The sequence below is a fragment of the Eurypyga helias genome, unplaced genomic scaffold, assembly GCF_000690775.1.
Source record: "Eurypyga helias isolate BGI_N326 unplaced genomic scaffold, ASM69077v1 scaffold25384, whole genome shotgun sequence".
Classification (NCBI taxonomy): Eukaryota; Metazoa; Chordata; class Aves; order Eurypygiformes; family Eurypygidae; genus Eurypyga; species Eurypyga helias.
In genome coordinates, this window is record NW_010248527.1 from 22,044 (window position 1) to 32,655 (window position 10,612).

Genomic DNA, 10,612 nt, shown 5'->3' on the forward strand with positions numbered 1-10,612 from the left:
TCAGTGAGCCTTCTGAAACGTACTCAACTGCATCTCTCATACAAGTTGTACTTAGCTAAAAAAAGTATCTGAGGAACTGGCACCATATGACACTACAAGATTAGACCTATGGAACAAATTCTCCTGACCTTGTACTGCCAAGGTTCAAGTGTCCCAAGATTCTGTGTCTTCACCTTTTCCTCAGGACATTATTAGAAAAACCTCAGAGACCAGAAATAGATGTGGTGTTTTCCAGCACTTCAAAGCTGCTAGGCTGGATGTTTTTATCCACAGAACAGAGAGATGATGTTAGATGACCACAACTGTGTTCTAGCAGATTGAGGAATGCCAGCTTGGTATAGGAAGGCTCTTTCTGTACCTCTGCCGCTCTCAGAGCATTTACATCTTTTGCTATCAATGCAGCATCTGGAATTATAAAGCACTGACTGAACAGGACATCAAAACCTGCTTTGTGAAGAGTTTCCTGCTGCCATTTCTACTATGATCATCTTTAATGAAAATACTTCTCATGCTATTTACTGGTTCCACCCTATTAAAATCAGTCACACACCTATACACCTCTTTCCTGTAGCTTCAGGCTCGCTCCCAGGCTGACACTGTAATTAAAACTTGGACAGCTCTATGGTAACTACCATATTCGTAGCAATACACACTTAGGTAAGTAATTAAACCTTTAAAAGTGTCAGCTGCACCATTTAAACCATTCCAAAGGAAGCCCAGGCCTCATCCTCTCTGTACCACTGCACAGCGAGCCAGTTACTAGGAGGATTTCGACTTGCACCGAGTGCCAAGCGCAGCTCATTTTCAGAGGGAAGTGCCACAGATGAGGGGAGATAGCAGAGACATATTTAGTAAACAAAGGAAAAAGCATGTTCTTAACTTGCATAAAGGTAACTGCAAAGAGAAGGCAACTCGTGTTGGCTTCCAGGGAAATGCAGAGCAGTTCTCAACACACAGCTCGCTAAAGCAGAGTTATCTCCACAGCTGTTTGTATTACCCACCTGCGATTAACTCAATGACCTTCAACACCCATTTTCACATTCATTATTGCACCCACTGGTGCAATGCTTGCTGAAAACCACAGAGACTAAAGTGAAATTAAATGCTGTCAAAGAAAAAAAATCCTCCCTATTTCCTTTTCTCCTCAAATGCCTCCTCCTTCCTTCAGCTTTTTGTTTCTTTTTATACCTACTGCAGGGGGAAATAAGATAAACTCAAATCCATTTCAAACCACAGCGTTTTCCAAGGTTATTTTAAGACTTATATTGGTTAAGCACAGGAACATGAAAGATTTCTGCTCTTAAGAAAAATAGATTTGAGGCTAGGATCCTCCAGCTATTCAGACAGAAAAAAGCCAGGAACAAACCTCCCTTTTTACACAGGAACACCATCACTCACGGCTTCTCATTAAATTAAGAGGGTGGAACAAATTCTTGTTGTTTCGTGGCACACAAACAGAACGTACTTAGGGCCTGGTGAAATTTTCAATGGGAAAGTGTACTCTGGGTAAACTGAATGGTTCGAGCTAATTTAAACCCATTCTCTCATCTTACTGAAAGTCTCAGAGCACGTGCTGCACAACCTGAACCCACTGACAACAGGGACAATTCAAGTTCGACTCTTCAAGGTGCTTTCACAACCACCTTCAGAAGAAGGCAAGTCACTGTGAACTCCAGTTGTGGCACTCCGAGCAAGAAAGCACCTACCTCAGCAAAACCCCCAGATCCACACGGTACCTTGGCTCCTGCCTTTTCTGAGGTGACTATCATACGCTCAGGCTACTAGACAGATTTAGCAGACGAGAGGTCTCCCTCCTGCCCCACTGAGAACTAGATGCAGCGTGTGACTTCTGGCAAGTCAAATCTTCCCCCACCACTCACGACCCCGGTTCTCTTCCCAGCCTTTTCCTCGCCTATTCAAGCTGCAGGCACTCCAGGAGGAGGCTCAACCATTCCATTAGTACCTACAATACTTGTAGAACCGAGTTCAGGCTTGCTAAAGGTTCTGCTAAAACACCATCGTGGTTTCTCACACGACTGAGAAACCTCGCCGTCACGCAGGAGAGACGCGACGGGCACAGCAGGAACCCATGTTTCACCGGTGAACGGTGACTCACGCGCAGCCCCAACCCGCTGACACGATGCTGAGCATGACCCGTCCCGTCAGTTCTGTGTCACCACACAAGCGTGGCTAACACGGTGGTGCGGACTGAGCCGCAGCGCTGCCTGTGACCACACATCCCGTTCGGTGGGGAGCGCAACAGTTTTAGCCTCCCAAGACAGATTTTACAACAATGACAGTTTTACAGTTCTGCACAACCTCTGTTCAAAGTCTTAAAGCACCCTGCAAAGTCTCAACTCACCTGAGCTCATGTAATAAGATACCAACCACTGAGGAAAACCTACCACATACAACTTGTGCCAGATAACTGCCCACTCCCTCAGGGTAGACGTGAGCTCTTGCCCAAGGGGCAGTTCGCTTGGAATCACTGTTTCGTGTTGTCTAGAGAAAAAAAGAAGCAAAATAGAAAAAAGGTGTTATTCGAGAGTAAAACCTAGTAGTAAAACATCCTTTTTTGTTAAATATGTAAAAGGAGATTTCAGAGGGTTTGACATTCACACAGTTCACTCACACACGATGCCAAGATTCGTAACACATTCAGTTGGTTCTCCACCACACGTACGCACACTCAGCATCCACTGTAAATGCAAACAAGTTTCTTTCAGTCTTGCCCTTCTCAGTGGATCCATCCCAGAAACAAGCTCAGCAGACAAGAGTTAAGTTTGGAAGAATCACCACTTGCAATGGGAACTCAGCCATAGTTGCTTAAAAAAAGAACGCACTTTCTGAACTCTCTTCCTTTGCAACTGCTGTTTTCCTCTCACTATATAATCAGAGAATCAGCTCTAAGAATCAAATGAGGAGTCATTTCCTTAACTGCTTTCCAAGACAGGAAGGAATCCACACTCCTGCTGGCTACTCGGCTGCGAGCTAGAGCGTTACAACTTGTGGGAGTCCCCAGAGGAGCTCAGTGCAGCCTGACGACCTGCCTCACCACTAACTCGTCTAGCAGAGCTTTCTGACTTGCAGACAATATCCTCCCGCACCTCTGCCTACAACTCCCTGGTGTGTATGATGCTCTCAGAAAATGAAGTTGTGCAGCTCAATCTGGCCCAGCGGTACGCCCAGCAGACCCAGGGCACCCACTGCAGCTACCACTACTTAAGTTGGTTTTTTGTTTGTTTTGATATGAAACAGCATTGCATTGCTTTTGCCACCAGAAGGACACCCCAAGAAGCAACAACTTACCCCCGGTCCTTCACGATTGCCTCTTTCAAATGGATGTATGTTTCTGGGAAAATGCCCTGAAAACAAATGCAGGAATAAAATCAGTAATGATACCACAGGGTCTGACAGGACAAAACTACAGAAAAGCAGGGGAAAAGGGTTAAGAGCATGACCTGCAGATGAGGAGCTGTGACTGATGCTTAGCTTACCTATAACAGAAACGCCTTAGCTCCACCAGTCCCAGTATCACAGGAAAGAACCAGTAAGGAGCACCAGGCTGCGCGCTTGAGCACCCTATTTGATATCAGCACCCCAGAGAACTCAATTCCTTGTTTCACTGTGGTAACACCCATCGTCCCATACAAAATGTTGCGAACTCTTGCAAACCATCACTCATACTCATTTGCCCTTGCTCTGAAATATTCCTGGAGTCATTTGTCAAGCTGCCCTGGAACTGTGGCTCGAGAGAGGCTCAACCACATGACAGCGTTTGTGGAACTTCCCCAGCCCCAAGTTTCCTTTATTTAAGGGAAACCTTCCAGAAGTGCTGTAATCCTCTCCTATTTAATTTTCATTCCCCCTTACGCCTGAAAAACGGAGACTGTGAAGGATGTTACCACATGAGAGGTGCCTGGATTCCTATGGGAAACCAGATTTCCAGGCAGTTTTCAGGCTGGTTTCACAAACCTCAAGAAGTTTGGCTAAGACTCACATATATATAAATTTTGGAATGTTTTCCAAGTCAAATCAAAGCTCTAATCTTACCATTATTTATAACTACTGCTGGATGTGCACAGGTCCCAGACATGTAACAGTAAAGCAATAAGCTCACATACACAGATAGGCAACCGCCAATTCTGCCAGCTCAAACTGCATTACCCCGCTTAGACCGGAGGAGTGAGTACCCAGTTAATGGTTCTGAAACATTTAGCCCGAGGGCATTTATTGCTGTCGCTAAAGGACGTGGATCAGGAGGCCTGCACAACATTAAGACAAGAAATACAGCAGAAGCAGAGCAGATTACAGCACTGGGTGGGGTCTGGCAAGGTGTGAAACAGAAACTGGAGTTACTGCAAAGGGAGGTCCTACCTTCTTAGATTTATTTCGGAGCGTGTATCCTCGGTACCAGCCTGTCAAAGGCAAACAAAAATATTAATTTTTTTTTTTCCTGTCTACAGCAATTAAATACACACCGTCCTTCTCCAACATAAATCTGTTCTCCTGCTCGTTTGAGATCTCCTGTTGTGAAGACAGCTCTGCTCATCGGCAGTTCCTAGGCTGGGGCAGAAGGGTGCCTCTGCACACCATGCCCCGACACCCTCGCTTCTGCTCTGCGTATCCGAGAGGGGTCAGTGGAAAAGCAGATCACTCCCTGCTATACATTTGGAAGTGACAATCCTTGTTCCATAAAGTATTGTCATCCAAATCATCTTATAGCTTGTGCTCAAGTTCCACATCGTATAGGGTGTTTATTCTCTTCTGTGACTCAGTCTAAAGCCTTCCTTCAAAGGGAGGCTGAAGGCTTTATTAGATAAGGCAAAAACCCACTTGCCCTGGTGCAGATGCTGTTTCTCAATATGACCTTGACAAGAGCCAGTAAAGTATAAGACACAAAGCAGTAACTGGGATCCCCAAGCCTCAGAAGCATCCGCCGCTTCCTTCTCTCTTCCGCACCCGGGGTCTGACCAGTGTTTTGATTTCAAGGTGACTGAAACACGTGGGAATGAAAGAACTGCTGTATTTATGTTCTCAGGCAGGCCTCGCTAAATGAGCGGAGAGGACAGCAGCGCGGCCGTGGGCACGTCCCTCCCGCTCTTCTGCCAACTCCAAGCGGTGAGGCCAAGGGGGTTTCCTCTCCACCCTCACCTTCGGCATTTGGCTCGGCGCCGTAAAAGCTGCGTGCGACCAAGCGCTCCCGCACCGGGTGCCTGTTCCTGGCCACGAGCGAGAGGACCATGGCCTGTCCTGGCCATCGTCACCTCTGTCCTCCTGAAGTGACTGCACCGGAAATACCAAACTAAGCATTTTTGAAGAAGAACCTGCTCTATTTTCAACGCTGATGGACAGACATAACGCCCCCTGTACGGTTCTGGGACTTGACGTGACTTGCGCTTTCTCACCGACACCTACCCACTAGAAACATCGTTCCAGATGTCACGACTCCACGCCCCAGCCCTCAACTAACCATGCCCTACAGCTCTGGGTTTGGGCTTTTCCCGAGGTTCCACTTGCACTGAAACGGAAAATGCTGACCCAACCTCCCGGCACCACGGAGGGTTTGGATCATGGTCTGCAAAGCAGGAACTGTGTCCAGAGACTGACACCCCTGATCCAAGATGATTATGCTCAGCTGCCTGGCAGAAGGAGCAGCGTCAAGGAGGCAAAGGGATTTAAGGGAATAATCAGGCAAGGAAGAGAGGAGGAAAGCTGTGGGGTGTGGGTCGGCTGCTTCGTTTGTTTTCACCAACGTATTTACACACATAGCAAACGAGGTTCCATGAAGAACCATGGATCTGAGACCCCTCACCCTAAATCAGAGCTTGGGTGGGGATTTGTCCTGTTGTTTTGGTTTAGGGGTTTTTTTAGGGGGTACGGTGTTGTTGGTTTGGTTTTGGGTTTGTTTTTTGTTTTGGTTTTTTTTTTTTTTGGCAGTTTCTTCCCCTTTCTCTAGCAATGAGGTGAATCAGCTTGACCCAATATTCCACTAGTAAGTTAAGAGGAAAATAGGAAATTCCATTCCTTCCACAGGATGAAGATAAGATTATAGATCAATCATGGAGCAATGGATAAGGTCCTGGATTAGGGATGAGAAGATTTAGGTCCTATTTTTATCTAAGTTGCAATTAATTGATTGGTCAAGTACAAGTTATTACGGGTGTGATACAAAGCTCATGGAATTTAAGAAGAATATTTTCCCAGGGATTTCAATTCTATTTGACAGTGTCTCAGCCCCTTCCCACACCACAGCTTCCTCATGTTTAAAGCGGCCTCTTTGCATTAACCACGTTCCCGTAAAATATTTTGCAATCATTGCATAAAAGCACATTGTATGTTATTGTGCAAAACTCCTTCAGCACACATCTCCTGCGACTTTTTCAGAATTCGGCTCCAATTTTCAATAATCTTATCCATCATTTTTAAAGGAACAGAAGCTTTTGGCAGTTGGTTATTTGATTTCTTCTTAACAAAACCTGCCTAAAGCTTCATAGGAATGGCAGACTGGTTACGTGTTTGCCAAATATTTTCCCCAAGCAGAGACGTGCTAAATGGAGAAAGGCTTTTCAGTTGAAGATGACATGGCAAATTTCAGCTACTACAACAGACTCCCAGGCTGAAGCCTGGTTAATAACGCACGGGTAGCAGAGAGAGTCTTGCAAAGAAACCTCAAAGTTTGGGGTTGGGTCTTGGGTTTAACTGAACACAGGTCCTCAGTTACCTTTCACTAAATGGATTTTATGCAGTATGTAAAATATCAGAAAATCTAAGTGAAATTATTCAAATTACAATAATTTAGATGATGAGAAATCATACACAGTGATGCAATCCCTCGTCACGTGCTTAACCACCAGGCCTTTGCTCCCCTTCCAGCGCAGCGTGCCGTCTCTCGGTACCACAACACACCTCGCGCTGAAACACAGCGAGGGATCGCTGCATTTACCTACAGCCGCCACAAGCAAGGCAAAGGCCGAAACATGGAACAAATGCAATACAAACTTGTATTCATCAGGAGAAGAAACTGCTCAGAATCACAGAGTGCGGGCACACATTCCTGCCACCCATAATATGGCTATTTCCCACAGCTTGCCTGGAATACTCAAATATACTGCAGATTAAAGAGATTCCCCTGAACGGAAACGTATCCTCCCCAGCTCACTACTCAAGGACAGATTCCCAGAGAGCAAGTAAATCCTGCACCGAAGCAGCCTTCAAACTACTGGACACAGCAAGTTTCCTCCTTTCCTTGGATCTGCAGCACAGGCTCAGTCTTGACATTATTTGCAATCAGCAGGATAAGCACACACTGCTCATCTTATTATCAAGCAGAGAAAGTAATTTTGTACAAAGACTTCGTGCCCTTCTGCAACCAGACAGCCGAGCAGAGAAAGGAGGGATAGAAAAAGCCTGGCTTTGCACATTAGGAGAGCGTATGGTGACCAAGACACCTACAAGAACAAACCAGGCTTTGCACAGGGTATCTGTGCTTTTGTTTTAAAGGGAAGGTAAATCTGAGAAAACTGGTATCCTCCAGACCTTTGTGCATTACAACTTTACTAACAAAAGTGCAGTGCCAGACCCTCACTTCAAACTCTGCCAACCTCCCAAGGACTTGCAGCCTCTGCAATGGGCTCTAGCTCCCGACAGCATGCACTAGCACAGACGAGCAGGGATGTGCACTGTGAAGGTGCTTTCTCAGTGTGAGGCCATTAGGCAGCAGCACCCCACTGCAGGCACTCTCCCCTTCACAGTGTGGGTGGCAAAGCCACGCAGCACTCGAAGCTTGCGCAGCAGAGCCCCGCACCAAACCGCATGCGTGCTTCTGCCTCGCCTGTTAATTCAGTGTACTGCTCCTCGCTCCTCACACACCTCCCGCAGTGGCTTCCTGCACCATGTTGTGTCTCAGGGCTATTCAGCCAGCCAGAGGCAGATAACATTTACTGTTAACACCAAAACCCAGCGCAAGCCTCGGCCTTGCTGCCTCGCTGCCAGGAACAAAGGGTGCCCCGCAAGCCCTGCGGACAGCAGGGCCGGCCGAAGTCCCAGATGCAGAACACAAAGAGCTCTGAGCGAAGGCTGGCTGACACAGAGCCTTCACTGCATGGCCAGGGAACAGGTACCTGCTGACTGCAGCCAGGAGGAAAAGGGGGGCATGTTCCAGATGACTGGGAGAGCAGGAAGCGAATGGTCGTGCAACAGCCCTGAGAATCTTCTGGTAACTCAGAAAAATGCTCCTGTGCATCCAGTGGTAGGGAATAACAGCAGGGAGCAAGATTTCCCAAGTGGCTGTTACCATCACACGAGTGTCTCTACACAACCCTGAAAAACTCCCCTTTAATTCCCTGAAGAACCGAGAGCCTAAGGAACGGCAGGGATAACCCACACCGACTGAAAACAGGGACTGCACAAGGCATCTCTGAGCCTTTCCTCGGGCAAAGCCAACACCCTGGTTAAATGGAACTTTTTCTTAAATTGAGACTTGTGTATCCAGATAAGAACAGTGATTAGCAGAACAAAACCCCACTTTTACCAGACTGGACCTGTATGCTTAAGTACACATCATCAGCATGAGAAGGAACAGAAAAAGCTTCTTGTGAGAACACTGACTCTAAAAACACATCCCAGGGGTGCCTGGAAACAAAGCTGAAAGCTCATGTCCCTAAGGAAAGAACATAGATGCACTAAGACATGAAAATTTCCTCCCAAGCAGAGAGAATATCAGAATTTGGTGGTTTCAAGATGACTTTATGGGAAACAAGACAGAAGAGTTACCATCATGGAGACAATCTGCATCTTTTCTGGTAGATTCACCAATGTCTGGCCTGAATTTTTGGATGGTGTTTCCAGGAAAGGTATTCAGTTGTACTGCAGGTGCCAGAGTCTCAGATTAGGATACAGTTACCATCGTGGAGACAATCTGTGTCTTTTCTGGTAGATTCACAGGTTAATTTTTGGCTGGTGTTTCCAGGAAAGGTATTTAGTTGTACTGCAGCAATTCCTAGGTGCCAGAGTCTCAGATTAGGATACCACGCTGATGGCTCAGCATATGAAAACAAATGAAAACACATTCATGTTCCCAAACAATTTACAATCAATCTTGGCAGGCGGAAATTCCAAACTGGGCCATTTCAGGTTAAAAAGGGATGCCCCCTGGGTATTCGTTTCCTATCCCTGACTGTCTCTGGATTACACAGACAGAGCAGTAGGATTAAAGAGTGATGTTACCTACAAACCAAACAGAGAAAGAAATAACCCAACTCTTGGGGAAGCACAAGACACATTCTCTTTGTGAGGCCGATTTTCAACCCTGACACTCCCTCTTCCTTGTGCCTTTTCGCAAAACCAGTTCGTACTGTTCCATACGGGTTTTTGCCCCTTTCTCCCTCTCCCCCCGGCCAAACGCACCGCTATCACACACACCAGTGTCAAAACTCACCTCAGCAACACAAAGTGCTTTGAGCGTAGGAACGGGCTGGCTGTTCCCAGCATCAAGGTCAGAGAGAAGCGGAAAGAGAACAACTAGCCAAGAACGAGCTGCGGAACAAGCGCTTGCTGTTCCCAGCAGAGATAGCGAAGGGGTTTTGTACACCCAGTCTTTCTCAAACTGATGCTGCGTGTGCAAATGAGTGAATCTACATTTTGGAAAGAGTATTTACATTTCAGAGAGCCTTCCCAGGAGGCTTCTGGGAGAAAGAGACTAAGCAGGGCATGGAAGCTCCATAACTGAAGGCTTTTTAAAACATAAAATGCTAGTTTGTGACTTTACAGCTTAAACCAACATAAGTTCTGAAACAATTAGACCTGTCTCCTCCTCTTCTTTCATCCACTGCCTGTGCTGTCTCAGATCAAAGAACTACTTGGGGTTAAAAGCTACTTTTAAAATATTATTATTATTTTCCAGCTGGATCAGTTCCTCACATGACTATACAAGCACTTGGCTGGACACAAGCAGTAGCCAAGATAAACAGGCGTGGTGTGGAAACAGGAATGCCCAGCCAGAAGTAAGGGTTTCTCGCTCTTGCAGTGCCACCGTGAGATCCCAGTGCCATCTTACCTTGACAAACCTCTGCCAGAACAGAGGGGATGACGGCCGCTTCTGTGGTTTATGCATTTTTAATACCGCTTTAACAGTAAAGTGCAAGCAGCAAACACCACACAGCAAGCTCTGCACTTCTGGGCATTCAGAACTTGAAAATCTAGATCTGAGATTTGTGTTATTTAAAAAAAAAAATCTTGATTTGTTATATTTACTTTCACAACCCTGCTGCAAAGTACTTGGAAGGGATCTGCAACCTACCTTCATACATCTCCAAAATGTGAACAGTGTCGCCAACTTGCAAGGAGAGCTCCACATCTTGGGCAGCATCATAATTGTAGATTGCTAAAAAGGGGAAGAGAAAGATGAAAAACACAATTATGAAAGCTGAGAGGTAATCAGATGGTGAAATCTGGCGTCATGGCACCTGGCAAAGGCAGAATATGATTTGAAAAAGCACAATAATGTTACTAAACTATGCTGTGTGCATAACCAATGGAAGAACACGCGGCACATCTATCCTCTCCTACCATCAGTTCCTGCCAGGATAAGGAACATGATTCTTGACAGCCA

The 10,612-nt window shown here is 46.2% G+C and overlaps 1 protein-coding gene across 1 annotated transcript in view; it reads right to left on the minus strand.

Annotated features, from left to right (window-relative positions):
- The window catches only part of LOC104505441 (dedicator of cytokinesis protein 5), a gene marked incomplete at both ends in the record, with an annotated part of 30,734 nt that extends 20,350 nt beyond the window's left edge, over positions 1 to 10,384 (minus strand). The window contains 4 exons of the mRNA XM_010151083.1: positions 2,406 to 2,502; positions 3,310 to 3,365; positions 4,378 to 4,418; positions 10,301 to 10,384. Of these exons, the coding sequence (XP_010149385.1) occupies positions 2,406 to 2,502; positions 3,310 to 3,365; positions 4,378 to 4,418; positions 10,301 to 10,384 (278 nt within the window). The remainder of the gene's footprint in view (positions 1 to 2,405; positions 2,503 to 3,309; positions 3,366 to 4,377; positions 4,419 to 10,300) is intronic.
- Between the last annotated feature and the right edge of the window lie 228 nt (positions 10,385 to 10,612).